Source organism: Panthera onca, chromosome C1, assembly GCF_046562875.1.
Source record: "Panthera onca isolate mPanOnc1 chromosome C1, mPanOnc1 haplotype 2, whole genome shotgun sequence".
In the NCBI taxonomy this organism is placed as follows: Eukaryota; Metazoa; Chordata; class Mammalia; order Carnivora; family Felidae; genus Panthera; species Panthera onca.
This window is the reverse complement of record NC_138346.1, coordinates 189883887-189896844: the sequence shown is the minus strand read 5'-3', so window position 1 is coordinate 189896844 and position 12958 is coordinate 189883887. Positions and strand designations below refer to the sequence as shown.

Below are 12958 nucleotides of genomic sequence, written 5' to 3'. Positions count from 1 at the left end.
TGGACCTGGAAAAGTCATTTTCCCACTCTGTGAGCCTCAGTTCCCTCCTCTGCAAAATCTGAGCCCAGCTTTCCTGACTCCCAAACCACTGCTCCATCCAGTCTTGTAGGACCTCAGGCATCCCCCTGGCCACGTCTGGCTGGGGCCCCCTCCCTCTGCTTCTGAGCCTGTGCCCACTTCCATCCCTGCCCTGAATCTGTCTATAAGACCATCAGACATAACCACACTCATTTAAGATTCCCAATGATCCCTAATACAAGTTTGGGCATGTTATCATCCCCAGTTTGTCAACTAGGAAGCAGGACTTACTCAAGGTCACACAGCCAGTAAATGACAGGGTTTGACCCAAAGTTCCGTTAAGTTTTCTTTGCTCAAGGCTCTCATCCAAGATGGCAAAACCCCCCAAAGTTTTGCTGTTCTGGGAAATAAGCTTCATTTCCCTGAAAATACATTCATGCGCAATGTGGCGATCCTGGCTGTGTCACTTGGTGTGGTGCTGCCACCTCTTGAGCAAAATGGGGTATTGCATTCCATCTCCAGTCTGCACTATCTGGGTCAAACCCTGGGAAAAACCCAACCAAGAAGCCCCAGGCATGGGTCACTTGACCCATAAATACGCTGAGGTCCCAAACATGACCTGACCAAGCCACCTACCTTTGCTGATCCTTTACCCTTCCTCTTTCTTACCTTCTGGTGACCCGCTGACTAATGTCCCGCTATTCCCCTGAAACTGCTTTGGTAAAGTTGGTTTTCTCTTCCTGGTTGCCAAACTCAACAGCCTGTTTTCAGCCCTCATTTGTCTGATATTTCAACAGCATTAAACACTGCTGACCACATCTCCTTCGGTGGCTTTCATGACATCTCTGGTTCTTCTCTGACCTCCCCGGCTGCTTCTCAGTCTGTTGCTCCCTTCTCTCTCTCTTTTCTTAATGTTTATTTATTTTTGAGAGAGAGAGAGAGAGTAGAGGAGGGTCAGAGAGAGAGAGAGACACACACACAGAATCCAAAGCAGTCTCCAGGCTCTGAGCTGTCAGCACAGAGCCTGACCCAGGGCTTGAACTCACGAACTGTGGGCGAGGCCATGACCTGAGCCGAAGTCGGACGTTCAACTCACTGAGCCACCCGGGCGCCCCACGTCCCTCCCTTCTCTTTAATGTCTGCGTTCCCCAAGGTTATGTCCTTGGCCACTTTCTTTTATTACTCGGCATGACCATTCCTATGGCGATCGCTGATACGCTAATAACTCCAAAACATGCTTATTCTCAGCCCAGAGCTCACTACTGAGCACTTGGCCCATGTATCCAGACTTCCTCCAGTTGGCCATGACCCCTGGATGTCCCGATGGGTCCCTTCTGGTCTTATCCTACTCTCTGCTATCCAACCTGCTCTTTGGCTCCCACCTCGGGCAAGAGCCCATCTCATCCTCTAAGCCACACTCCTGGGAATTGTTTTGGCTCCTCTCTTTCCTATAGCCTCCACTTTAGTAGCCCATTACTAAGACTGTGGTCACCCCAATATTCATTCCCACTTCCTCTGTAGTAGTAGAACCCCCCCCCCCCCAATTCTAGCCACCAAGAATAAAGGCAACATTTCTGACTCTTTGTTGTGGTTCCATGCGGGCAACTTCCAGAAAGTGCCCTTCTCCTTCTCTTTCCTCCTTTTTTCTGGCTGGAATGTTGATAGAGCGGCCCGAGCAGCCTTTTGGGACCACGAGGTCTAACCCATGAGTGACGAAGTAATAAGGTGGAGAAGCCTAGATCCTGTGATGCTGTGATAACCACGCCAGTCCTGGACCACTTCCCTGATTTCTTCTGTTCAAGCTGCCGTTATTCTGGCGCTTAAAGCCACTCACCTAATCCTAAATAATCCTAAATCTACAGTTCATTCAGCAAGAGGGTCCATCTACCCCAGACGTCGTGTGCCAGGCTTTTTTCAGAGCAAATCTCTCTTAAATCTCATTCCTTCTGTGTTTACGGTCTCTGCCATGTAACCCACCTTGCCACCACGTGTCCCGGGGTGCTCGTCTGTACCTGGATCAGCGTCTCCGGTGCTCCACTGGGCCCCTCTTGAATTCGTGCTACTCAGAGCAGTCAGAGTGATCCTTGCAAAACACAAACCTAGCTCTTTTTCCATCCTGCACAAAGACTGCATGCCCCTACCCCCATTGCTTACAGGATCAAGTTCAAGCTCCCCAGCCTGCCACTCAAGGGCCATCCCTTCTCCGACCCTTGATCTACTCGAGTAGATTACTCGCTCCTCTGACCGCCGCCCTACACGCTGACACACTGGCATGTTGTCCTTCCCAGTCAAGCCTTATTCATTCATGCCACTTGGTCAGAGGACACACTGTTACCTCCCCTGGCATTTTCTTCTTTCATGTGCTCATGTCCCATTCTACTCGATCCATCCCACCATGTGAGCACCTAGCATGTGTTATAAACTTTGGCAAGTACCATTATTATCCCTAGTTTACACGTAGGAAAACCGGAACTCGGAGAAAGGAAGTGAATTACCCAGGGTGCACATTCACAGTGCGGACATGAACTCTTCCCAGTTCCAGCAATCTCTGTTCATTTATTTCGGGGGAGAGAGAGAGAGAGAGAGAGAGAGAGAAGAGAAAGTGTGAGTGGTGGAGGGGCAGAGAGAGAGAGAGAGGGAGAGAGAGTATCCCAGGTAGGCTCAACGCAAGGCTCGATCCCACGAACCATGAGATCATGACCTGAGTGGAGATAAAGAGCAGGACGCTTAACTGACTGAGCCACCCAGGCGCCCCAACCAGCCATTCTCTTTATATATAGACACCTCTGACACCTTCCCCGCCCCCACCAAATATTCTGGGGCACGGGAGACTTGAGTTCTAATCTCCATTGAGCCACTTATCACTACCACCTGCTGTGGTAGAGACAGCTGGTTGTCCACCCAAATCCACCCCTCCCATTTTCTGTACTGACTGAAAGCACATTCTCTCGTCTTTTTTGCAGCTAAATGGGGTCATGTGAACAAATTCTTGTCAAGAGAATCTGGGCGGAAGTAATGTATGTATCTGGGCCTTAAAACATTGCTTGTACTTTACCTCTTTACTGTCCTCTTCCTGAGAGCTGACCCAGCTTCCACTCCACAAGGACAAACAAAACAAAACAAAACAAAAACCCAATCCCAGTAGCCCCTGGGTGGCTCAGTCGGTTAAGCACCATCTGCCTTCGGCTCAGATCACGATCTCACAGTTCATGAGTTCGAGCCCCGTGTCGGGCTCTGTGCTGACAGCTCAGAGCCTGCAGCCTGCTTCCGATTCTGTGTCTCCCTCTCTCTCTGCCCCTCCCCCTCTTGGTCTCTGTCTCTTTCTCTCTCTCTCAAAAATAAATAAAACATTAAAAAAAAAAAAACCCAACCCCTCAAAACAAAAAAGCCAAAGTGGATTTCGAGCAGCCTACCTGGTTCATGAGGTTGGGGTCATCAATAGCAGGGCAAGAAGGAAGCAATCTGGGTCGGAGTGACTGAGTAAAACTAGACAGAAATATTTTCTACTCTTGAAGCCACTTGAAACCTTTTCTGGTTCCCTTTGTACAGCAGCTGGGTTGACACTTAAATATCTCTCAGTATATGTACTAGGCTAAGTACATTAAATTCAATAAATTACTAGCTGTGTGGTAGTAGGCATATCACTTCCCTTCCATGTGCCTCAGTTTCCCTGCCTCTATGTATCTTGGAATAATAATGTGTGAGCAGACAGCTCACGTGTTTAGGGCACCAGCTGGAAACTTGAAAGGGTTTGATGTGAAGAAGAAGGAGAGGAGAAGGAGGAAGAAGAGGAAGAGAAAAACATTGCGATTTGAGGGCACCTGGGTGGCTCAGTCAGTTAAGCGTCCAACTCTTGATTTCTACTCCGGTCACCATCTCGCGGTTCCCGGGTTCGAGCCCCGCGTCAGGCTCTGCGCTGACAGTGTGGAGCCTGCTTGGGATTCCGTCTCCCTCTCTCTCTGCCCCTCCCCCACCCACAATCTCTCCCTCTCTCTCTCTCTCTCTCTCCCTCTCGAACATAAATAAATAAACATTAAAAAAAAACGTTGCTATTTAGACTAGTTATGGAAAACTGAAGAACTTTTTGGGATTTCTATACCCGTTTTGCAGTTTAGTATTATCTTATTTTGAATCACCTAGAGAGGAACAGGCAAACTTATCCAAACTACATGAAGGAGAGGTGATTGCCCAAACAGAATTTGAGGAAACCTTTTTTTTTTTGGGGGGGGGGGGGGATGACTGGATTCTAGAAGGCATCAACGACAAATGTCTCCTTCTGCCTCTGGGTCTCCCTCTGCAGGCTGAAGAGGCCCATCCTTCCACCGTTTACGTGGGACATTGTTTGAAGTCACCATCCCCACTCTGGCCTCCTGTCTGGACACTGTTAACCAGTTGCTGCTTCTTACTCAGCACCTACTGTACTAATGTTAGAAACACCATCACTTATTGGGGACTTACCGTGGGCCAGGCACTGTGCTGGTCACACACACACACACACACACACACACACACGTCAGCCTTGCTCATTTGATCTGACCAGTTGGGTGTGTGTGTATTGATACATATTTTAGACTGGAAAGAAAAACAAAACCAGAGGCTCAGAGTGGTAAGGTGGCTTTGCCCGATGTTGTATATGTAGCTGGAGGCCAGAATTTTAATCCGGGTCCGTATGACACCAAGACCCGGGCTTGTTTCTCAGCCCCTGTGGCCAGACTGTTGACCTTGCTCTCTGCATACAGAACTCGGGGCAGAAGCACAACGGGGCCGTGTCTCCTGTTGTCTCTGAGGAGGGCCAGAGCATTCCTGTCCTGAATTTAAACCCAGAAGCTACTGGGGGGGGGGAGGGAGGGGGAATGGAGAGATTTTTTTTTTGACACGAATGACACGAACGTTAAATGCCCCGAAAGGCAAAAGATACCATAAACAAAGTCAGACGACCAGCCACAGATGGGGGAGAGAATATTGGCAACATTTACCAGAGACAAAGGTTTACTATTTGTAATATATAATGAACTCTTATACCGCAATGACAAAAAGACAAACGGCCCGGTAGGAACACGGGCAAGACTATGCACAAGAAATTCTTAGGACAAGAAATACAAATAAACAACATCTTTCTTGATAATCAAAGAAACAGAAATTAAACAACCTTTTTTAAAAAAGAAATTTAGGGGGCGCCTGGGTGGCTCGGTCGGTTAAGCGTCCGGCTTCGGCTCAGGTCATGATCTCACGGTCCATGGGTTCGAGCCCCGCGTCGGGCTCTGTGCTGACAGCTCAGAGCCTGGAGCCTGTTTCAGATTCTGTGTCTCCCTCTCTCTGTGACCCTCCCCCGTTCATGCTCTGTCTCTCTCTGTCTCAAAAATAAATAAACGTTAAAAAAAAAAATTAAAAAAAAAAAAGAAATTTAGGGAGGTAACAATTAAAGACATTGCTAACATCCAGTGTGGTCCAGGGTCTGAGCCAGCGGGCGCTCTGTCACAGCACTGGCAGGAAGGTGAATGGGAACAGCTAGTTCGAGAACCATTTGGCAGTGGCTCTCACGGTTTTATTTGCTCATATCTTCTGACCCAGTAAGTCCCCTTCTAGGAGTGCATTATACAGAGATGTTTCCACGAGGGTGCAAAGGTAAATACACAAGGATGCTCCTTGTAGCATTGTTTAGTAACAGCGAAATTCAGGAAGCAAGTTCAGGTTCCACCGACAAGAGACCGGTTTAAGCAGATTATGCACGATGCGGTCATTAAAAAGAGTGAGGGAGAGCCGTGTTTACTGACAAGGGGAGATTCCCAGACTACATTAAGTGAAAGAAAGAAATCCGATCATATACAACCGTATAATCCTAGGCATGTAAAAAAGAGATGCGTATTGTGTACGTGTGTATAACACAGGTAACATAATGTACACATCGCATGTGCGCGTGTGGAAAAACCCGGAGGGTCTTGGAATTTTCACTTTATAACTTCGAAATCGTTTGAAATGATTTTGCCTCAAGCGTATATTACTTTTGACTAAACACAGTGTGTTTGTTTTAAGAGCAAATAATACTTGACTCATGTTCTCTGCCAGACCAGAGCAGGGGCTGGGTGCCAGGGGGGGGCTTGCTGCCAGGATGTGCCAATTGACCGGAAGTGCCGACTTTGTGGCACCGCCCACCGCAGGAACTTTTCACGAGGAAGCGGCAATGGTGCAAGTCCGCCTGGAGCGCACCCCCTGATGAGCTGTACGCGACTCTCTGTCCCGTCCCTGCCACACCCCTGCTCCCTGGGGGAGATCTGGACTTGATGCTGATTGATGTTCAACAGCCCTCATCCTGCTGATGAGAACAGCCTCTTCCCTAGAGTCCTGTGTATTGTTGAGTAGGTTGCTTGACCTCTCTGGGCCTCAGCTGCCTGGAAGGAGGCCAATAGGCTGGGATGAGGCCGGTAAAGACAGCCGCCTCTGGGAGCTGTTGTGGGAGGGGGGGACATGCACATCAAGCCTGCGGCAACCACGTGCGGGGGAAGCATTGCATTTCCCGCCTCCTTCAGTCTAGCCTCCCTGCCTTCTAGCACCTGTGAGGCAGGAGGGGTGGGGAATGTGGAATGTGGTCCTCCAGGTACTGAGTTTAGAGCACTCACTTCTTTTTTAAGTCTGTTTATTTTTTGAGAGAGGGAGGGTGGGGGTGGGGGGGGTGGAGAGAATCTCAAACAGGCTCCACACCGTCAGCACAGAGCCCGATGCCAGGTCTGAACTCACGAACTCACGCGAGATCATGACCTAAGCCAAACTCAAGAGTTGGACACTTAACCGACTGAGCCACCTGGGTGCCTTGAGTTTAGAGCACTCAAATAATGAGCCTCATTTCAGGCCAAGGAAACAGCACAGGCGAGGTGTAGAGGCATCAGGAGCCCGAGGAGACTACAGTGGAGGGTGGAGGGGGCCTGGAAGCTGGTTGGGAGGGTGGAGGGGGCCTGGAAGCTCCCCGTCCCTGTGGAGACGCTCCCTGACATCCGAGCAGCTCACAGGGGCAGGGACTTGACATCACCTTCGTTCATCCTCACAAGAACCCTGTGGGATCTCCATCTGGCCCATGAGAAACACTGAATTCAGAGTAGCTTCATTTCCTCTGTCTGCCCTGGCACACGTTGGACCTTGGGCTTTTTACCTGGGTGTCCTCTCCGGGTTGACCCACCCCTACCCGTTTATCACCATCAGCTCCCAGGACTTCCCAGACCCTGCGCTGCTTGGCAAAACCTGCCTGGAACCCTCCCGCATGTGACTCTATCTTGCGCGCTCCGGGCTGGCCTGCATCTCAAGTGCCAGGGTGCACGGATCCCTCTCCAGATCAGCCGCCTGGGGTCGAATGCGTGGCTGTTCACCCCCAACTCACCCCAACCAAGCAGCGCTGCACCATTTGCAATGTGCTCACAGAAACCTAGTCTCAACTGAATCCCTGCATGCACACCAAAGGGACTATGCTCCCCACTGTACAGAAACTGAGGCCCAAAGAGCCTCAGTGACTCCTGTACCCCACGGCCACAAAGTGGCAGAACCAGGTCTGGGACGCTGCTCTTGTTCCGCTGAGTCTCAGGTCCTTGGCCAGCCCCAGCCTGGGGGAGGGGGAGGGCCCTGGAGTACCAAAGTGGGCATGCCCACGCCAGCACTTAGCGGGATGTGACCTGGAAGAACAATCCTGAACTCATTCTGGGCAATTCTGGGATCACTCTGAGCCCCAATCCCCTGACTTCTGAAATGGGGGTAAAGGTACCTAGCGGTGTTATTCGCAGGGTTGAGCGGAGGTTAAAGGAGAGGCTGGAAAAGAGAGAGCACCTACTGGGTGCCGTTAGGTCCATCATGCCTGCACACAGGAGGCAGTCAACAAATTGGGACTCAGTGATCCTGACCCAGCACGGCCAGCAGCGGGGTGGCGTAAGAGTGAGGCAAGGATGGATTAGGAATTCAAGAGGATTACTTTGCAATCAGCTGAACCGAACGGCCTAAGCTGCCTGGGAAACACTGGGATCAGACTGTTCATTTAATTTATTCATCAATGACTGTTGAACACTTAGCTGAGCTGGCACAGTGATGATGAGGATGGGGACAGCGGCTCTCAATTATTTCTGCCATGTCCCAGCTACTTCATGCGGTCTCATCACATCAACCCTGTAAGGTTGCTATTCTGGGCAAAGATTTTTTTTTTTTTTTTTTTTTTTGCCTCTCACAGGGCAGGTACTAATCAGGCCTGGGATGAAGGAGAGGCAAACAAGGCACCCAGAGCACAAATTTAAGGAGGCTCTTGCTGTCATAGCTCTTACGACATTGGCCTCACCGTGTCCCCACCTGTGCTTGTGGTGGACTCCATGACGTGCTGCCCAGACCCCCTTCCATGAATTGTCCTGGCTACTGGGGCCGCTGGCCCTGCAGACAGCCGTCCCCTGCCAGCTCCCAGAGGGACTGCTCAGCAGCAAAGAGCTGCCTTGCCCAAGGTCAGCTGCCACCGGAGCTCCCCATGGGGCTGGCCAAGGCTCTGATTGGGTCTGCTCTGTAGCTTTCTCTGCTCACATCTGCTCCGGCCCTTCCCTTCCACAGCTGCTGACCTTTAGGGCTCTCCCTAATAAGCTCCTTGCAAGCTAAACCGCATCAGACTCTGCTTCCTGGGGGCCCCAACCTGCAACAGTGGTCCTGCTGGAGTAACCCCTCACTAGCTGGTTAAAACACAGCCTTTCGAAAGACTAGTATAAGGGTACCCCCGAAAAGCCCAGGCTCGGGGATGCTAAACTACACACTACACTGTTCTAAACACCTTGTGTGAATTGATTTAATTCATTTCCACTGCAGCCCTGCGAGGAGGAACTATTAGCGTTTCCATTTTATAGATGGGTTCAAGAGAAGTCCTGAAAAAAAAAAAAAAAACTACTTTGTGATGAAATCCAATCATCATTGAAAAGATGAGTCACAATAATGGGCTTCGGCCCCAGGGAAACTTTTCGTCTGAAAAGAAAGGAAAAAAAAAAAAAAAAAAAAAAAGATGGGAACATGTCTTGTCTGGGCCACAACTCAGTTCCCAACCTTGAGGGAGCCTGACTCCCAACCCCAAAGACCCGGGCCGGGTATGAGAGTAAAATCCACAAGCCCAAGGGCAACAGGTCAGTCACTTTAGGAAGTAACCCCAGAGAAGAGGTGAAAGATATACACTGGCTCCACAGGAAGGTGGTGATCACCACCAAAGACTCAGAAGGCAAGGTGACTTATTGAGGTTAGGCAGCTAGTAAGGGTCGCTTCCGGAACTGGATCCCGAGGCCGTCAGAATACCAGCCTCTATGTGCTGGCAAGGACACTCCATCCTCCAAAGAATCCTCCAGAGGGTATCAGGGATTTGGAGATCCAGGTGATGGACTGCCCCAGACTTACCTTCTATTCTGTCCACCTGTTTGTTGTCCAATTTGTCAGCAGCCCTGCTGGGAAGGATGGGGGCTGGAAACAGCTCAGCAGCCGGACTCCTACACCTCCCTCCACCCTGCCTTACCTCTACAAAGAGGCAGGTGTTGGGTTTTCATTGTAATCCCTTCCATATGGAGAGCACTTTGGTGTTTTACCAGCTGCTTGTTAACCCATCCCTGAATTTGTTCATTTCTTGTGAGGCTTATTGCCTTATGAAATAGCAGGGCCAGTATATTAGCCCCATTTTACTAGTGGGAAAACTGAGGCTCATAGAGAAGGGAATCATGATAGTGTCCAGGAGAGTGCCAGACCCTCCCATCCCAATCCAGCCTCCTGATTTTGTTTGTAAGAGAGGGAGAGCGCGCAAGTGAACGAGGGGCAGAGAGAGAGAGTGCGTGCGTGCCAAAGAGAGAGAAACGGGGCTCACCCAAAGAGGGGCTCACGTTTACCCGAAGTGGGGCTCGAACTCACCTGATGTGGAACTTGAACTCAAGAATGGTGAGATCAAGACCTGGGCCAAAGTCAGATGCTTAACAATTGAGCCACCCAGGTGCCCCCAGCCTCCTGTTTGTTTTTGTTTTTGTTTTTATCTCTAGGTCTTGGGCAGAGCTGGGGCAAACACAGGCCGTTCTGAGCCCAGAGCTCAGGGCAGTCCCTTTCTAGAAGCCTATCTGTCCTTCCCATCCTGTCCCAGAAAGCCCCATTATCTTAGGGGAGACCTTTATTCACTTGCCTAAGACTTCCTGTTGTCCACTCCATGCCTTCTGGTGGCTCCAGAGCCCATGGTGACACGGTATACCCTGAGTGAACTCACAGCTGGAGAGAAGAGTCATGTTAACAAACAAGTTCCTCATTAGAGCAAAGCCCTACCAGTGTTCCTCTCCAAAGTCTCTGGAATTCATTCTCTCTTCTCCAGCCCCACTGCCCTGTCCTAGCTGGTCCTCGGCATCTCTGACCTCCTCCCTGCCTTCAGAGCTTCTGTCCTGGCCTTTCACCCACCCCCACGAAACACCCAGGGATCTTTCCAGAGAGCCAATAGCAGAGGGTGGCCAGGAGCTCACAATGGTGATCAGGACTGAGGAACAACCCTGCCGGGCCTGGGAAAGCTCTCACATCTCTCCTCTGTAGAGTGGGGACTGTGCCTACTTCACAAAGTGGCTGGAAAGACCTTTGTTGTCCCTTCTAGAGACCCCATGCCCTAGTGCGTGCCCTGTACTTGTATGCTTCCTGCCTTTGAACAGGCTCTTCACTTACACGCCACCTTCTCCAGCTCCTAAAGATCATCCTTCAAGGCTCTGTTTACATCAAATGTTGCTGCCTCCCTGAAGCCTGAATTGACACACCTCCAAGCAGCTGAAACCACTCCTTCCTCTTGAATGGATGGTGTCTTGGCCAAGGAAGAGAGCCAGGATTCAAAGCGAGAACTGTCTGAATTGTCAGGTCCCACCCAGCTTCCCTCTGGCCTCTGTGCAGCCTGAGCAAACAGGTGAGGGCAGCACCACCAAGCCCTCCCACCCCTTCTCTGGGCTGAGAAGTCCAACCTAGGTGCCTGTGGGTTACTCCACCGCCAGGCAGCCTCTGCCTTCCAGATTATGATGTAACAGTTGCACAACTCACAGATATTTTTGAAAGAAACTGTCAATTTCCTCTCCTGGGCACTGCCAGGGGCTGTGGCCTCCATCCCACCCAGAGTCCCCAACAGCCTCAGGACTCTAGAACCCAAATATAGTGCAGGGTTGTTGAAGTGATAAAGAAACGAAAACGCAAGACTGTAAAGTGACCCAGTTTTATTTTGGTTTTGGAGGCCAGGGGGGGCATTGCCCCACTGTGCAGGGATCAGGGCTGTACAATCTTCTCCTCCCCAAGGCGGGGGCCCAGGCAGCAGGGTGGAGGCCCTGTGGATTGGCGGCTCCGGGGACCCAGTGACCGCAGTAGGTTGCACAAGGAGAGAAGGGGTATCAGGCAAGCAGCCTGGAATGGCTCAGATTGGGGGGTGGGGTAGAGGAGAATCCGAGAGGACAGAGAATCCAAGAACCGGGAGTCCGAAAGGGGGTCCGGTCCCCTTCACTTTACCGCCGAGGCTCCGGGACAGAGAGGGGGGAGCTCAACTGTCATCCTGCAGGAGGCAGGGCCTGGAGTGAGGCCAGGCGTCCCAGCCCGGCGTCAGGCTCTGTGCACTAACCCGCTGCCTCCACCCTCACGGAGGGTGCGTGCGGGGCCCAGGCGCAGGGTGCGGACTCCGGCGGGCCGTCAGATCCCCTTCTCCTCTCGGGCGCGCCAGGCAGGCGCCCGACCGCATTCAGCAGCTCACCGAGCCGGCGGGTGGCGCCGACCCCAAGTCCGAGAAGCAGTCGAACTCGCTCTGGCCCAGGAAGAGCTCGGGCAGCTCGCGCACGCGGTGCAGCCCGAGCTCCAGCTCCAGCGACGTCAGCGCTTCCTCGTCGATGAGTTCGGCGTCCATGCAGCCCAGGGCGTGCGCGGGCGGCGGTGGGGCCGGGGCGCCGGGCGCCGGCTGCAGGCACTGGGGTCCTCCCGGGACGCCGGGGGGCGCGGTCGCGCGGCCCGGGTACAGCGTCGCCACCGGCTGCAAGTGCGCGCTGCCGGCGGCCGGCGGTGGCACGGCCGGAAAGGGCTGGAAGGCAGGCGGCGGCCCGAAGGGCCCGTACGCCAGGGCCCCGGGTGGGGGCGGCGGCGGCGGGCCCAGCGGAGTCCCCCGCGGCCGCAAGCCGCTGTCCAGGCCCGGGCCCGCGTACGGCTGCAGCGTCCGGAGCGCGTGGGGGCCGTGGGAGGGCGCGCCGGGCGGCGGCCTCTGCACCAGGCGGTAGCCCTCGGCGAGCATCAGGTGGTCGGCCATGACGGCGGGCCGGATGCCTGCAGGGGCGGGGGGCGGATGGTCAGCGCGGGCGTCCCTCGGTCCCGGCCAGCTCTTCCTCCGCGGCGAGGGATCCGCGTCCCGTGCCCTCACCGCAGCCCAGCCAGGCCAAGGAAAACGGCACTCGACCCGTGCTACTGCCCAGCCCAGGGCGCACCGAACTCAGAGGTCCCGCGCGCCCCGTGGTCTCAGTTCTCGGCAGCTAGAACACCGCACACCCACGGGTTCGGGCTCTGAGACCTCCGCGCCGCGCCCCCAGAGTCGGTATCTTCTTATACCAGAGGCGGAGCTTCCCCGCCCCCAGGCGCTCATTGGCTGAATGGGACGCTCTGGGCCGGCCTGCCCCCTCCTCCAGGTTTCAGCCCCGCCTCTCCCGGAGCTCCTCCCTTTGGGCCAGAGGCTGTGCCTTCAGGCTTAGAGAGCTGTCCTGGGGAGGGGTGTTTTGCACTTTTCAAGGGGTTTGGGCTGACTGTCTCCTGCTCAGCCTGGCACTGGCTGGGGCCAAACTCGAATTGACCGGAAGGTGGATTGAGAAGGGCCAAAGGTTTGGGTCCCCAGAGCTGTCGGATCACAAGCTCAACTTCTTAATTTTCCAGATGGAAACCGAAGCTCAGCGGTGGAAAGGATTTCCTGGGAATACACACCAAA

The 12958-nt window shown here is 53.0% G+C and overlaps 1 protein-coding gene and 1 long non-coding RNA gene across 5 annotated transcripts; both read right to left on the bottom strand.

The window, feature by feature from the left end:
* Positions 1 to 8022: 8022 nt before the first annotated feature.
* On the bottom strand, positions 8023 to 11011 carry LOC144617261 (uncharacterized). 4 transcript variants are annotated; one of them, XR_013557624.2, is made up of 5 exons: positions 10693 to 11010; positions 10172 to 10254; positions 9910 to 9949; positions 9409 to 9452; positions 8023 to 8891 (listed from the first exon to the last, which is right to left on the bottom strand). It is a non-coding gene; the product is annotated as an uncharacterized LOC144617261 (long non-coding RNA). The 4 variants fall into 4 exon arrangements; XR_013557625.2 differs by having other exon boundaries at positions 8802 to 8988; positions 10693 to 11011; XR_013557626.2 differs by lacking the exon at positions 9910 to 9949 and having other exon boundaries at positions 10693 to 11009.
* Positions 11012 to 11210: 199 nt separating this feature from the next.
* CITED4 (Cbp/p300 interacting transactivator with Glu/Asp rich carboxy-terminal domain 4) lies at positions 11211 to 12580 on the bottom strand. Its single transcript, XM_060623369.2, has one exon. It carries the CDS (start codon positions 12290 to 12292, stop codon positions 11738 to 11740), a length of 555 nt encoding a protein of 184 aa, XP_060479352.1. The 5' UTR covers positions 12293 to 12580; the 3' UTR covers positions 11211 to 11737.
* Positions 12581 to 12958: the final 378 nt, after the last annotated feature.